This window comes from Kwoniella bestiolae, chromosome 3 (genome assembly GCF_000512585.2).
Source record: "Kwoniella bestiolae CBS 10118 chromosome 3, complete sequence".
Classification (NCBI taxonomy): Eukaryota; Fungi; Basidiomycota; class Tremellomycetes; order Tremellales; family Cryptococcaceae; genus Kwoniella; species Kwoniella bestiolae.
The window spans coordinates 1131529-1147333 of NC_089243.1; the positions used below are offsets into that span (position 1 = coordinate 1131529).

General features: G+C 47.4%; 6 protein-coding genes across 6 annotated transcripts; 3 read left to right on the plus strand and 3 right to left on the minus strand.

Annotated features, from left to right (window-relative positions):
- Positions 1–103: 103 nt before the first annotated feature.
- I302_105102 (uncharacterized protein) lies at positions 104–2833 on the minus strand (the record flags this gene model as incomplete). The annotated part of the gene is made up of 11 exons (XM_065870009.1): positions 104–301; positions 358–567; positions 628–736; positions 801–1025; positions 1081–1229; positions 1284–1445; positions 1508–1609; positions 1663–1824; positions 1877–2196; positions 2253–2456; positions 2524–2833. 11 exons carry the CDS (start codon positions 2831–2833, stop codon positions 104–106), a joined length of 2151 nt encoding a protein of 716 aa, XP_065726081.1.
- Positions 2834–3350: 517 nt separating this feature from the next.
- On the plus strand, positions 3351–5543 carry I302_105103 (uncharacterized protein; the record flags this gene model as incomplete). Its single annotated transcript, XM_019194972.1, has 10 exons — positions 3351–3627; positions 3697–3909; positions 3963–4089; positions 4145–4247; positions 4304–4569; positions 4625–4944; positions 5010–5170; positions 5233–5260; positions 5321–5403; positions 5466–5543. The coding sequence occupies 10 exons, from the start codon at positions 3351–3353 to the stop codon at positions 5541–5543; spliced, it is 1656 nt and encodes a 551-aa protein (XP_019042685.1).
- A 428-nt stretch (positions 5544–5971) lies between these two features.
- On the plus strand, positions 5972–8160 carry I302_105104 (uncharacterized protein; the record flags this gene model as incomplete). Its single annotated transcript, XM_065870010.1, has 9 exons — positions 5972–6083; positions 6148–6188; positions 6244–6630; positions 6694–6866; positions 6931–7096; positions 7148–7304; positions 7363–7475; positions 7542–7883; positions 7942–8160. The coding sequence occupies 9 exons, from the start codon at positions 5972–5974 to the stop codon at positions 8158–8160; spliced, it is 1710 nt and encodes a 569-aa protein (XP_065726082.1).
- A 971-nt stretch (positions 8161–9131) lies between these two features.
- I302_105105 (RING-box protein 1a) lies at positions 9132–10000 on the plus strand (the record flags this gene model as incomplete). Its single annotated transcript, XM_019194974.1, has 8 exons — positions 9132–9221; positions 9354–9381; positions 9440–9490; positions 9582–9620; positions 9684–9712; positions 9769–9817; positions 9893–9908; positions 9967–10000. 8 exons carry the CDS (start codon positions 9132–9134, stop codon positions 9998–10000), a joined length of 336 nt encoding a protein of 111 aa, XP_019042687.1.
- Positions 10001–10270: 270 nt separating this feature from the next.
- Positions 10271–11787, minus strand: I302_105106 (uncharacterized protein; the record flags this gene model as incomplete). The annotated part of the gene is made up of 6 exons (XM_019194975.1): positions 10271–10689; positions 10770–10908; positions 10993–11129; positions 11229–11313; positions 11382–11416; positions 11562–11787. 6 exons carry the CDS (start codon positions 11785–11787, stop codon positions 10271–10273), a joined length of 1041 nt encoding a protein of 346 aa, XP_019042688.1.
- A 440-nt stretch (positions 11788–12227) lies between these two features.
- I302_105107 (uncharacterized protein) lies at positions 12228–15667 on the minus strand (the record flags this gene model as incomplete). The annotated part of the gene is made up of 15 exons (XM_019194976.2): positions 12228–12249; positions 12309–12421; positions 12493–12737; positions 12799–12888; positions 12949–13600; positions 13645–13926; positions 13981–14265; positions 14315–14557; positions 14617–14697; positions 14765–14851; positions 14904–15030; positions 15085–15228; positions 15284–15385; positions 15443–15529; positions 15588–15667. 15 exons carry the CDS (start codon positions 15665–15667, stop codon positions 12228–12230), a joined length of 2640 nt encoding a protein of 879 aa, XP_019042689.2.
- Positions 15668–15805: the final 138 nt, after the last annotated feature.

Here is a 15805-nt window from a genome sequence, read left to right on the forward strand (position 1 = left end):
CGTACTAGTAGTTATGTAAAAACGCAATATGCTGATGTTCTGCTTCACGTGGATTTGCCTGGGTATACAATACATCACCCCATTACAAGTCAACAGAATCATCTTAAGCGCAGCACCCCGGGTTGTTAAGACCGTTCGCCTTGGCTTTGTTCTCAATCTCGTTGCTGCCCTGTAGATGTTGTCCGGGATTGTGTAGGCGTGATTGATTAAAGGCTTGTGTGCTGGCAGGTACATCAATTGCTGGTGAAGCTGTGAAAAAGTCGTTAGGCTTTAGGTGGATCATGTGAGTCTCGCAAGGCATCTGTGCGACAAAGGATCAGCTAAGACACTGGATGGTCAGCGGCAAAATCGACGCACCACCGGGAAATCTTCTACTCTTGGGTTATGAGTCAACCCGAAAGTATGCCAGACAACCAGATCTGTATTGTCCACGTTGTCACCTCTAGCTACCCAAGAACGTAACCCATTGGCATTGCCGTTGGATTGATTTGTATACAGACCACCAGCATATAATTCCCTGTCCTGGTAGGACGTAACGTATATGTGGTGTTCCCCAAATTCAGCCCGCTATGTGCACGCCATTTATCAGCAATTGCGGTCCAACAGAACGCTTATTTCCACACTTACAGCGTATGCTACAGAGTCAGGATGGGCGAGCATCAGTTGCGAAGGTGCAGGGACAAGCTTGTAAGCGACACTTTTCCCAGACACTGGGTTGATCTTGTTTGGATTGGTGCTATAAAGCACAGAAAACGTCAGCACATCTGAGGACTGCGGAAGATCTTAAAAGCTATACGCACATCTTAAACACTCTGTTCTTCTCTGGGGCCGCATCCGCCCAGCCACTTTTGGTTATCGGTGTTTTCGCAACAGTGTATCCCACACCCCACTTATTATCTGATGGGGGATTTGCCTTATCAAATGGCATAGGAACCGAATCCTCTTGAACAACTGTATTATTGTGTCCATCAACGGCAGGATCGATACGAACTGAGAATAGATGCTGGTGATTGGTAGCGAGGACACTACGCGAAATAATTTGTCAGCACAGGACTTGATTGCGAAAGGCATGGCGCTTACCCAGGGGACACAACGTTGCCATACGGGGATGTCTCACCCGGAAGAATGGCGACAGTACTCAAAATGCCGGTTGCTCGTACCTCAAGACTGATGCCAGCAGCCTGATCAAATCTCCATGCGAAGATGTATTCGTAGTTCGCCACCGTTATCTACAGGCAGCCGCTCAGCATGACATCGTCTGAAGGGTGAAATACCCGGCTCACAATAGTTTGGATGATCAAGATACGTGATCGAGTCACAGAGGGTTTGTTCGTTCTGAAGTTGGTGTGCTTCCATCCTATCCCATCATCTTGCTCGTGAATGCATACCACACCTCGTTGCAGCGAAGGTGATCCATCTTGGGTGCAGTGATCGAAGTTGAGATACTAAAATTATGGAACACAATGTCAATGGCTGGCCCCATTGGAGCAAAAAGCTTGTTACTCACAGCGATTTCACCAAGACAATCGCATCCTAATGCTAGCTCGTTGGCTGTGAGACCAGCACCAATGTCGCCAAGGTCAAACGCTTGTTTACGATGGAAGGGAGCCTAACGCAGTGTCAGCGTTCCGTTCTCTTAAACAGGCGTCACACAACACTCACTCGTGGATCGCCATAAGGCACAGTCATATCGCTGACACTCAAACGGTAGAAAGTTTTTCGACCATCGTACCTGATATCGCTGAGTACAATACCCTCTCGGTAGTTGAAACCGATATGGAAAGCCCATTTCTGCCAACGAATAACACGGCCTTCTAGCGTGAACTGATGACGATAATCAGCCTGATAGTAATAAAGCGATTTTACAATCACTCACGCTGGCCCCCTCTGGCTGCAGGACTCTGTATGGCTTGATGTCATCTCTTGAGGAGAGGCCCGCTTCGGCTCTAATTTCCGCATCGTACTCGTTTGGCACATAAGCCTCCCAAGGGAATCTACCTTCCAAATCCAGCAGCGTTTTGTCTCCTGTACCATAGATTGGGCAGTAATCAAGTCGCTGCAACTCGAACGTGTCTGCACTCATTACTGGGACAATAGGCAAAGGTGCGGCGTAATGACATGTATCGGGGTTGTCAGAGAAGGAGAGGTAGACCATGAAGGGGATCGATCGGGGAGTCTCGCCAAGCGTATCCGCACCTGGGTCGCATCAACAAAGTAAGCAGCGGTATCGAAGGGCTTCACTGATGACCCACCGTAGATCCACCCATCTGCGACTACTTTAGCGTTGGAAGGGAGCTCAAGTTTAGCTACAGCAGCTTTGAATGTCGGATTATTGAGCAAAGCTTCTTCCGCGGCTATCATTTCTCCCATGTCTGGAGGCACATGCTGTCCAGCAGGTACTTTTTCGGCCGAGATGACTTGAGCGCGGTCTTGCTCCAATAGAGAGACTTGATACACTGTCGAGGCCGCAGAGAGAGTCAGTCAGTTCGTCAGGTCACTCCTTCAAGATAAGCGTCCACTTACCCAGCCAGTCGGTGTTTCCTGAGTATCTTTTACCTACTAAGGTTTCGGCTATTCTTGGTAGCCTGGTAATTGATTTACCTTCTGCATATTCGTCTAGCCAAGGTGCAAGCACAGCTTTGGGTGGCTCCACTAGCTGCGTGGATTTGAACCATAGTCGTGCACCCTTGGCATCTCTTCGAATGGCCTCCACTGAAAGAGCAATCTCCGAGGCAGAGAGAGGGTCTAGAGGATGATATGGTAGTTCAGAGGTGCTCCTGCCCAGCCCAAGTTTGGATACGACAGCTGAAAGTGTAGATTCGATTACGGTCATCGTTGATCTGTCGTATTGAGTGGTACGAAAACGGGAAAACGATAACTGTCAAAATCTTGCCCGTTTTATATGCTGTGTTTCACAGTCTCCAGAGAAAACCGATTCGTCAAGTATTGAAAATGGTTGGACGCGGGAGCGAGATTAAAGATAAAGGAGACCTGCAGTGATTGGTTGAAAGAGCGAACATAGGTGTGAGATAGGCTTACGGCATGCCCCGTAATTTGCGGACAATCATGAAAGATTCAAGATCGCCCTCCCGTTAAATCCGAATCGCCTTCTTATCGTGGGCTTTCTCGTTCAGATACAACTCGCGAAGATGATTGGCAGTCCTAGCGAGATACGAGGCTGTCTCACAGATAAGGCTTCGTCAAGGGATCGCAGCACGTCAATCTCTTTCAACACATGTGAATTCTAAGGTCAACAAACAATATTTAAGCAGGCGATTCGGGTTGACTCGAAAGAGCTTCACATCCCTGTCCAAAATCTCGTGCTACACCCTTTTGCGCCTACCGCAATCATGGACAGCAACTCGTCTCAACACTCACTCCAGCCGGTGGGTATGTCTCAGCCATCCAGCTCGAAGCCATCGCCCAAGCCTGCGGCCGAGGAAACCGTGATCAATATCGTGGACAGCGATACTGTAGCTGTCGCTCCTTTGGAAACACCTGAAGGTCTGGACACCAACGCTTTCAGTCCATTGACTGCTTTCGGTCTTGCGTTTTCTGTCATCAATAGTTGGGTTGTTCTCGTTGTCGGGCTAGGCTCTGGACTAATATCAGGGGGTCCAAGTGCATGTGAGTTGATGGTGATGTTATTCCAATAAGGTATCTTCTCGAGGGCACCTGCGCTAAGGTTTGAATCAGTGGTATGGGGGTTTGTCTACGCGTCTATTTGTAATCTCGCAACGGTTTTATCGCATGGCGAGATTTTCGCGGTCTATCCGTCCGCTGCCGGTCAATATCATTGGGCTGCTGCTCTATCTCCACCCAAATGGAGAAACTTGATCAGTTGGATCACTGGGATGCTTAATGTCATAGGTTTGTGGTTGGGTGCAGCGACCGCTGGGTACCTTGCAAGTGAGTTCATACATTGAGAGTTGGTATCTGTTTGTTTGCTGATCCTGTGACAGCCACTCTACTTCTAGCCTTGATCACTGTGAACAGTCCAGATTCCACGTTCACCGCTGGGCAGCAATATGGGATCTTCGCAGCGATTATGTTTTTCGGTCCTGCCGTCACCCTCTGTCTAGGCACAAGGTAAATGCTGCCTGTCTCTGTCGTCATACTTTTAAGGCTGAACGTGACATCCTAGAGGCAATCGTCTCCTCGACCAGGGCCTCATGGTCGCTTCCGTGATATGTGTCGTGGCTATCGTAATCTCCCTTCCAGCAACGGCAGACTCCAAAGCATCAGCGGTGAGCATTATCTCATGCGGAGTAAATAGTGTGCTAGACTAACAATTGACTCGCAGTCCTTCGTGTTTGGAGGCATCGAAAACTTGACCGGCTGGAACTCGATGGTGATTGCCTGGCTTTTAGGATTATTGCAATCAGCTTTCGCCTATCTCGGATTCGATGTGATTTATCACATTTCAGAAGAGATGCCTAACCCTAAGAAGGATGGTCCTAAAGCTGTCCTATGGACGATCATCATCAGCGCTTTGTCCGGAATGGCAGTGTTACTAGCAATGCTGTTCTGCATCACAGATGTAGACCACGTCATGTCAACACCATATATGTGGGTGATGTCTCTGTGAGGGCCGCAGCACTCGAGGCTGACTAGGAATGATCAGTCTTCCCTTCGCCCAAATATGTATGGACACCACAAAGTCCAGAGCGGCTGCTACAATCTTTCTCCTAATTCCATCAATCCTCTTCATGAATTCCGTAAGAGGTATAACCTTGACCGGATCCCGTGTTCTTATGGCTCTGGGTCGAGACAAGGTATTACCATATCCCGATATCTGGACCATCACATTCCGGGGTGAACCTGTCTATGGTCTTGCATTGTGTGTGTTCGTACCATTGGTCTGTGGACTAATCCAGCTCGGATCTACCGCCACCTTCAACTCCCTAACCGGAGCAGCGACAATCGTGTTCGAGATATCATACGGTGAGATTGCAATTGAATCCCTTGTACCATTGACTGATTTACCGGCTGATACCTTGCCAAAATAGCTATACCAGCAGCTTTGATGTTGATGGGTGGTCGTCGCAAGCTCAATCTCGCTGCGACAAACAGATCTTCCAATCTTGGAAGATGGGGTATCCCTTGTAATCTAGTCGCCGTCTTCTTCGTGCTGCAGTCATGTGTAATCTATTGCTTCCCAGCAACCATGGTGAGTTAAGGGTGCACAAGCTCTGAAATGATCCCACTAATTCAGTTTTTGATATGTTTTAGCCTGTCACTGCCTCTAGTATGAGTTACGGTGAGTGAAATATGATTTGTACTCTTCTCTCGACCTCGAAGCGCAGCTAACATGGCGCAGTGGTGGTGTTCGTCGGCGGATTCGCTATGATTTTAGCTATTCTATGGTCAACCTGGGCAAACAAAAGATATCACGCGCCTTCTGTAAGTGTTGACCATCGTCATCAGGTTGAGCCACACTCATTGTGTTTTTTTCTTTTCCACAGGAATCAATGATTCTATCTTTGTGCGACAATAAGAGCAGCCATGCAGGGGTGATTGAGAATGACGAGACCGAGATTTGATTCTTCCCGGAGAGTTGATAAATCGTATCGAATGCATAGCAGCACGTGATAACGTCAGAATAGTTTGTCTTGGTGACTGGATCACCTCTGATGACGATTGTGAAAGTATTCATAAGATAGGACCCCTGAATCAGCGGTATGCATAGTGATTTTTCATGATGTGCAGTAGCCACGCAACGGATCAGCAACTAGCATGGTTTACTCGTACGGAAACCTCCATCTAGACTAATTATGTAGGTTTCGCTACTTTCCCACGGTGCGCTCCTCAGACTGCTTAGTGAACGTGATTGGCCGAACAAGCGAGATGACATTTCTCCGATTTGCGAGATAAAACATCCACTCGTAATCGATTCCTTGGGTTGATGCACTTATTAGGATCAGTCGCAACATGAACTTTGCCTACACATACGCTCTCTCATCCTAATCGTATGACCGGCCCAGAACCCACCACTCAAGGTCAATCTCAAGCTCGTCGACCGATTACCAGAAGCCGAGATGGATGCCTGACCTGTAGAAAGCGAAAAATCAAGTGTGACTTAGGTAAGTCCGCGCATCTCTTTTCCACCATTTCGCTACTTTACGTGAGGTTGACTAGTCTAGTCAGGCAAGCCAGAATGCGAGCGCTGCATCAAGTACTCCGTCAAGGTAAGCTGGCATGATATCTCGTGTTCCAGGGGGATGCTAATTATCGAAAGCACAGTGTATCTACTTCAAAAAGCCTGCAACTTCTTCAAAACGAGCCCTACGGCCGGCTCCTGCCTCCTCGTCGCGCCGGACACCAAATGAGCGCTCGGTAGAAGCCAACGAGGATCGGTCCTCTTCGGAGTCCCCCTCCTCCTTCCCACTAATGCCTGCTCCTGTGCCTGATATCCAGCAATCTACATCTGTTATGTCAAGCACAACTACCTCAGCACCTCACAATCCTCCAAAATTCGTAGGATGGCAGACTGCATTGGAAGCTCTGGGACCAGTGGATCGCCTACTAGCTGTATGTCGCAATACTCGAATGGCTTCGTTCTTCCTGCAACCTAGTACTCCTCCCAGCTTTCTGCAGGCATTTTTCCCGTCTTTCGAAGACTTGCAGTGTGTGAGTGGGATCTATCATTTTGGGTCTACCATCATCCAAGCTGATCGGCGACTTTTGAACTAGTTCCATCACTGTGTGACCTATTCATTCTCAATTATCGTAGTGACCGAAGATCATAACCCCTGGGTCGAAAGAGTAGCTCCACTTTTTATGACAAGTGGTCAAGACGATGGTAGATCTAGTGGAGCCGCGCTGAAGATGTCTATGCTATACATGGGGGCTGTGCATCTCTCTTAGTGAGTCAATCGCCGACTACTGCCAGTTTTTTCGAGATAGTATCTTATGACGTCTCATCCGTAGTCTACAAGGGCGAGATGGCAACTCTACCGCCAGTATGAACACCAGGACTCTTGCTCTTGGATACAGGAAAGATTGTCTCAGATTGTTGCGTCTACTCTCCGGCAAACAACCCCCTACATGCGATGCTGCTTTCTTGTCAGCGTGTGCATTGACATTGACAGCCGATGTGAGTCACCTTCAATCGTTTTCTTCCTACTTCGCTGATGTGGCTTCGTAGCTGCTTGGGGCCAATCCCAGATGGAGGGAATTGATGCGAATCGTCAAAGGGGCTATTGAAGGCAACGGAGGAATGGACATGATCATCTGCTTTTCCGCCTATGTGGATCCTGCCATCAAATGCGCTGTGGAATCTCTTGTCAACCTCAGTATGCTTGGTATGTGAGACCGTCGGCTGAATTCTGGTTTCTGCCAGCTGATCAAGTGATGGAATAGCTACATTTTCCGCCGGCATCGATAATTGTATCCTATCAAGCGGTCTCAAGGATGAAATCGGACGACCCATCTGGTGGACGATGCTGGTAGAGGCAGAGACAATACAATCCGGTGTCAGTCCTCTCGTTACTACCCTGATGGATCAATGAAGTATTACGGCCACTGACAGAGTCTTACAGTTAACCCGATTCGAAGAGCTGTGTGGAATATCGCGCTCCTTGGTCTCGCTGTATGCTACGCTCTCATCGTTTTTGATCACGATCGAAGATTCGTCCCAGATAGACCCCACTAGGGCCGATCAGATAGAATCAGACTGGAATTTATGGCTGATAACCGAAGGCGCAGTGGAAATGGACGAAAGAGTGAAAGCAGGGTCCATGGCATTTTGGCAAGCTGGAAAGATATCTATCTTACGGAAGATTCGTAAAGCTTCGAGGTCAGACGATTCAGTGCAAACAGCTGCAATGGCTATTTTGGAGATATGCGCCTCCGTAGGGGACAAGGTAGAGTACATGAATTGGGTGAGTCAACGTGCCACTCGTCTCAATCTTAGAAATCACTCTTACGAAGCTATCCTAGCCTATGATCATAGCTTGTTCGACTTTCACAGATCCCATCAGCCGCGATACCGCTCGCGCCCAACTAAAACTATTCGTGTCTCAATGCTGCTACGAGATCGAAGTAATTCAAATGGTGTGTGAAGAAATGTGGAGTAGAATGGACGAGGGTGAGGATGAGCAAGCGTGCGGCTGGGTGGAGATTCTGTTGGAATCTGGATTGCCCGTTTTGCTTGGCTAGGTCAATCTGGACACGGAAACGACAGCAAATCCAAGTCGACGAGCTCAGCAATCAGACTCGGCTTTTCGACACATATTCTCGAGTACCTTACACCAACTCGTCAAAAACTCGATCCGTCCGGCTAGAGCACTTTCTCCACTTTTCTCTCGCCATGGACTACATTAGAGGGCATGTCAAGAGAGGATCGGCTGGACGCTTCATGGTCAATGCGGGACACAAACTGGTGGTATAATCGAACAACAAAGTCTCAGGTCACTGTACCGGCGTTGAAGAGAAAGCATCAGAAGATCTCTAACGTCCAGAAAGGTCAGGATAGTTAGGTGACTTGGAAGAGCTAAGTGATGAATTTACCGCACGTAGTCAGACAGTAGATGGAAGACCATGCAACATACGTATTTATCGGTATTCTGCCTATACAAGCAAGAAGTTTCCCGTTTGTGGGATTGCAACATGATGATCCATCTCCTCGTTTTCCTACTTCTTGACCTCCTACCGGCATCCCCTCAAGCTGGTAGAATAGCCTCGAGGGAACGCTGGAATTTACACTCAATCGTGACCTCTAGTCAACAGTGAGGTCGAGTAACAGTTGTTCAAGATGAATACTCAATTGCGGTAGATGCATATATCCCCTGACTTATCTTGCAACACCAAACTCCCATATATGCAGTTCCATGATATTTCTTCTTTTCACAGGAGATAACATTAGCCGATTTAACAAATCTTGCCACTTTATTTGCCTTAGCTTGCCACTTGTGAAGGAATGTCCCACGTGGGAGAAAAGGAGGACACTGCGGTGAACTCCGATTCCTCACTCACTGTCAATCCGATGGAGGAATGAACAATGACAGTACAGTAACCTTGCAGGTACATACCCACACAACTTCATCATCAATTCCTCTTTCATCACCTTCACGACTTACTTCAACGAGACTCAAGGAAAGAGGGAAGAAAAGATAGAGTAACGAACGAATATGGACGTTGATTCACCTGCACCATCAGCCGCTTCTGGTAAAGTGGTCAAAGCTTCCGATGACAAGAAGCCTAGATTCGAGGTGAAGAAGGTGAGTCAGCTTGGTTCTAGCTAGCATTATCTACCCATCTTTGGGGAAGAGCTAGACTATCAGATTACATCGTGATCTCTATATCAGGTCAATGATATCATGGGGTCGTTGCTGACTTGCATCCCGTAATAGTGGAATGCTGTAGCTCTCTGGGCATGGGGTAAGCCAAAACGATGCCGGTTGACTCGGGCGGAAGGAGAAACTAATAGATATCTTAGACATCGTCGTTGATAATTGCGCTATTTGCAGAAATCATATCATGGACCTTTGTGAGTCAAACACGTAGATCCACTTTGCTCAAATTGCCCCGCAATCAGTCTTGAAAGAAACCACACCTGCTCACATTCACCTCTTCACCAGGTATCGAATGTCAAGCGAACCAAGGAGCTGATAACGAAGGTGAGCTGAACCTCTCACTCTATTCAAGTAGACAGGCTGAAGCTGATCTAATGCACTACCTAGGGTGTACCGTTGCCTGGGGTATTTGCAACGTTGGTACTTTCACTGGGCTTTCTCCTGATCACTCAGCTGACAAACAGAATCTCAGCACGCATTCCACTTCCACTGTATCTCTCGATGGCTCAAGACTCGACATGGTGAGTTGCAATCAGACAGTACTGATGAGTAACGACGATATTGTCCGCTGATCATCTGAACTCTTCACTTTCTAGTCTGTCCCCTTGACAAGTGAGCTTGCCATCACCTCTAGTATGATTGCAGGTACACAGCTGACTGTACCTCTCAGTCGACAATGGGAACTCCAAAAATACGGTCGATAAATCGTCGTCTTCCCTTCCTTCTCACTTTTCCCACCTTCTCTCCTCATACACACCATCAACGACTTGTATACATATGAAACCTAATGTATGATAGATTGACGAGACTCCCATTCCACATGTCTACAAGGTAGCTGTTACATCCCAGCCGATGAAGCGAATTAATGCAGCAGTCCTATGCGAATACATGCGTGTAGATGTGGTGTATATATGCGCGTGTTCTATCATCTACCTATCTATGATCCGATAATACAGTATTCTACCTTCTATCAGTTATAATCCTTCCGGTAAAACCCTTTTGGTCGACTGTGACCACAACCCTTTCTCGAATCTACCTTCCTTCGCTTCCACCTCTCTACCCAAATCACTCACACCTTGCTGGAGCAACTCCGTTATCTTAATCCTCATCTCCTTCTCCTTCCCTTCCGACAATTCACCTCTACTCCGCATTTCCCTCTGAACATCGCCCACATGCCCAAGCGTATCCGTATCTGTATTCCGCACTGCTTCCTGCTTCCAATCCCCGCCTACACCAATCGTACCAATTTCCTTGTCCGCCAATGCACGCCAAGCTTTCACGAGAGGTTCTATCTGAGATGTCAAGGGTTGTCCGACTGTGATGCTGATTTTGGCTCCCGGACGGGGTATGGGTTTGGGCCACCCTCTCCTCTCGTCCAGTATCTGATCGAAACCTGTTCATAAAGATAACACCAGTATAAGGCCACCCTCCTCGACTCTACTGAAGTCGGGATACGTGTAGAGATAAACCTACCGGATATCCACATAGGTATTATCTCAGGCATAACCTTTGAATCCATTATTATCCTCCCTATACCCCATTTGAACCTGAATAAACCACCGTCTGGATTCGTCGGTTCTTGGTTCACCTTTCCTTCTGGAAATATGTGTATCTGGATTATGTATACATCTGATTAGCTTTGTTCAGGTCATTATGCTGAGCTTGAACTACATTATGATAGGGGTGTAAAACTCACCCAACTCCCATCCTGGAGCAATTTGACAGCGCGATCCACAGCGGGTTGAAATATCCCTCCACCCCTATGCGTCTCTATCACTTGACCGAGGTTGAAGAATTTGGAATGGAGGGGTTTGGTGAACATTATATCGGACGCTACAAGGTAGAGAGAATGTCAGCGCCAAGGTCCCGCTTTTCATGTTATCGTGATGATTCGATAGAAGGTGAAAAGCTGGGACAAAGGAATGTACTCACCTCCCAATGTCCACCTTGAGTTTCTGCATGTATGAGAGGGAGTAGCGAATGGGAAGTAGGTAGAAAGAGGCATGAGGGACCACATCTGGTAGCACAGGAAGGTTACAATCAGCTTGATTAACAACATGATTCCAATAAACGAAGCTCACATACCATCGGATCATCACAGACTGAATTATGGTTACACACTATGTGTAGCGACCAGCAAAAAGGTGAAGAAAGCAATTAGCATATTAGCAATGGCTCCTCTGCAAGGGGCGTCCAGAAATATCTTGCTTCATCCTCCTCGACGATCGACGATAGGATGATATACCTTAAGGTAATCCTACTCACCAGTCACTATCCCCCTCCTGCTCAACTGCGAACTATCCCCATCCCTCTCCAATCCCTCTATAGCCTTTCCCTTCCCCTTCTCATCGTGCGGTATCCTCAGCGCATCTAGCAATATCGGTAATCCATTCACTTCGTATTTCTTCGTGGTTAGTCGAAGGAACGTTCGGGAGGCCAAGGCGATGGTGGAGAGTGTAAGGGCAGAAGCGAACGTTGCTGGACGGGCCATGATGATCGACAGTGAATGATGCAATCTCGTGACGGCTGTCCTGCACGGCTACTATCACTGTTTGTTCCCCGTGTCAAGCTCTCCAGTATAACCACCCCCGATAGCTTTGTCGATTATGAGTGTGAGATGAGTAAAGTAGAAATAGCAACAAAGGTCAAAATACAAACGTTGGTGTTTTCGGTTTCTTTTCCCCAACTTTTTTCGGCATCTTGCTTGCATTTGTTTACGTGCCTGAGCTGGAATTGAAATGGATGTATCATCATTGATTCCAGTGATTTTCATGCGACTGCAAACGTGGTTTTACATTGTTACGAGTACATGTATACCATTACAATTTCTTCATGTACATATCGTAGAGTTGTGCCAGTTCATGGGGGAATGCGAGGGTATAACAGCCATATGCAGGGTATATTCTCCTTTCTACTCCTTCTCAAACAATCTTAATCTCGTAGGTATTGAGCCCTATGAAACCAGTCGATTAGCTCTGACATTGATTCTTCGAAAGGTCAGAGGTAGCTCACAAATCATGGATCCTGTCAAAGACAATGGTCAAATACGAAGTATCGTTCAACAGCGCCTCAAATTGCTTGATCGCATCCTCCTCCGATAAATCAAGCATGAACTTCTCTTGGACCTGTCGAAGCATGGGACACTTGAGCTCCTTCACTCTCACTAAGTCACAACGGTAGATAGCGATCCGCTCACCTTCCAGACCGCTTTATCAGGTTCGGACTGTATGTCCTGAATTCCAGCATCGACCATCAATGCCACGAGGTTTAATATCAAATTGGCATTCTTCCTCAACCCGATGAAAGCTGTATAGCAAAGGCTTTGAAATCGAGCATAGTGGGTTGATTGCGTTCCCCCCATGGCGTCTACCATTTCTTTACACACTTTCACGGGTGGTGGATAAGGTTTGGGATCTCTTCCGAGGATGTAGCCGAAGTCGACTGGAATGATCATGCGATATCAGCTTTAGTCGTATATCTCATAACGGGTCGCTAAACTGACCATGGAAGAAGTGCCCATCTGGAGCAAGCATCAGATTGTCCAAATGTCTATCTCCTACTCCTAGTACGTATGTAAGTACCGAGTACCCAGCTGTAACGATACACCGTCAGCATTCAGCAATATATCCTTGAGAGAACTGGTAGAACCCACCGCAACTCCTAACAAACGTGTCCATCACCCCCGATTCAATTCCATAAGATCCCAGGGCACCATCATCCGCGTGCTCCTGTCTCAAGTAATTCTGCAAACTCCCAAATTCGGCCATTATAGCTGCTAAACTCTTACTGGGCACGAACTGCACCATACCCTCTGATTTTGAAGTAGCCAGCACACTATATGGACTGAGTCTCAAATCCAGGTTTTCCTTCCGCAGCAATCGGTCCATCAACGTGAAAAGCTGTATGACCAGCTGGTCTTGTCTCAGATCGTCACCGTTCTTGAAGATGATCGGGTAATCTGGCGTGATACTGACTGGAGTTTCGGGAGCAGAGTCGTCTTCAGAATAGCGAGTGAAGTCGGTAGTCTCGAACCATATGAGTAATGGGAGGAGATTGGACTTGAATACTGATGATTTATCGGGAGTGACCGATGTGACGGATACTCTAGCATTGAGAGGTAAAGGGAGAGGCGCTGGAAGAGGAGATAGATTGTGCTTTGAGTCACCCAGGAACGTCTTGAGCTTTTCGATCTTCTTGGAACGCGAGTCTTTTGAGCTGCGAATTTCCTTCGACCTGGCCGAAAGAGCCTCGACCAGTTGACCTTGCCGTTTTAGTACATCTCGCTGAGCGGTACCTTCCGGTGTCTTTAGGCATATCAGCTATTTGCAAAAGGTCTTCGAGTACTCACCTCTGATAGCTTTGTCTGGAACCTGAAAGCGACCTTCGCATACATCTTCCCAGCCGGTTGAGTGGCATCGCATTCAATCATAAGATACCAGTGGAAGCTTGTGCCTAGGACAGGATTGGCGACACTTCTATCGATCAAGAATTGGGATAGACCACTATCTCCTTCGTCTACAGTAGCGTCTCGCTTTCTATGGGTTCGGCTTCCTCTCATTGATTCGGTCGAGGATGTCATAAGGTCGAATTTGAGAGCTTGTACCAGTTGTAGCAGGTACAAAAGTAATTCCTATCATAGTGTCAGCTTACCATTAAATCGAGTAACGGATGGAACGAAGCTCACCTCGTCGTCCGCCCTTTCCAAACGCTTCACAGCGAATGCCCTGACCCTCTTGTCGGTGAATCCCGGTCCAAGCAGTTCCAGAGCATCGTCCATGCCTACCTCTTGTCCCCATAATGGCAATAACTTCTCGACCGCCTGTTTCGCTTCCACCGGATCTGACCAAGTAACACATTTAAGGAACTTGGTGAGTGACCGAGGGGAACGGAACAGGGAGAATCGGAATTTCCACAGTAGATCTTTGTCGATGGCAGAGAGAGATGCGGTGGGTGGCAATCGGAAGATTTCCTACGAGGTCTTCAGTTGAACATCCAGAAATATCCGAGCGAAAACTTACGTTGAGCCTGTCACGTTCAGCTGGACCAGGTTTAAGGTCCCTTCCTTCATCTCCTAACCTTTGACTACGCAGCAATTTTCTATGTTTCACTTCGACCGGATTCTCGCGCCATGCATCGGGATCATATGTTCGCCAAAGAAAAGGGTCGGAAGATAAGAGATGAGGTGGTACTCCCGATACCTGCTGTTGATTCTGAGGAAGAGGATGAGGTATCGAAGCGGGAGGTAGGGGTATTGAGCTTTCCTATGAACGGTACTCATAGATTAGCATTCGCAGCGTCATGTGTTAAAAACAAGTCTTACCTGTTCGGAGAAGACCACTGGGAAATCGAATTTTGGTAGATCCACATATAGGTACAGTTTGTCTGATTTGCTTGATTCAGCCTGTCATTCAAGGGCAAAGGTGAGTTTAACAAGCAATACCGGTACTTTGGGTAGAGAATCGACTTACAGCATGGACTTTCTCTATCTGTCTAAATGCTATTCTATCCAACCAATCTATCTTGACGATATCACCACGATCGAAATCTTTCACCAGCTATACGCTAAGAATGAGCTATGCGTACATAAGTCCGTGTCAGTCAGCTCACCCTTTCTAGTCTACCCATCTCGTCTTCCGCTTCTCCCTCTATCTCACTCGGTGTGATTGAATTAGGCTTGGGGTCGGCTTCTGAACCGCGATGCACATAAAGTCGCTGCTGACCTCGTTTCAACGTCCTACACAGCGTGTATCAGCTTACTGCTGCGATCGAAGACAATCAACGCACTTACCTCTTGACGGTGAACAAGCTCATAGTTGTACCTCCAACAGGTACAGGCTTCCCAGCACCTTGGCAGTCCCATATTGTGAACGCTATCTGCGAGTTGAGGAGTAGGGAAGGATACGTTATGGGTAAGACAACAGTTTGGTTCCAACTAAAACATTAATTGGCAATTAGCTCACGGTCCACTGAGCAATGCTATCACTTACGTATATCCCCTGGGAAAGTCTTTCCAAGCAGTACGGAACGGCAGAGTGTACTGTATACCGTTCGCCCATAATTGACATGTGATATACAGATCAGACGGACCACTATCGAAACATGAGCTATGCGCCTGGTTATGCAGTCGTCCATATGCGATAGCTCACTCATGTTGTATACCTGCATGTAGCAGGTCCGGGTCCTTCAGAGCATTGGTATAGCTTCTTCTAGGTATGGTACCTTCCAAAGAGGTACTGCCGCAATCAGTCAGCTAAATAGGCTCCTTCAGCTGGAAAAAAGAACACTACTCACATCTTGAGGGTGACATGAGATTTCAGATCGCATAAACGGGCGAAGGAGTAATCCTTATCCCGCGAAGGATCCACTTGCATTGTCTCCAATCTTTCTTCAAGTGACTTGCTTGATCTCTACACTATCCTTGATCAATCAGTAACGCATGGTTGAATAGTGAACTAGGTGGATAGGACTAGCTGGAGTGAAGGCAATTCAAGAATAGCAAGAGAAGAGGA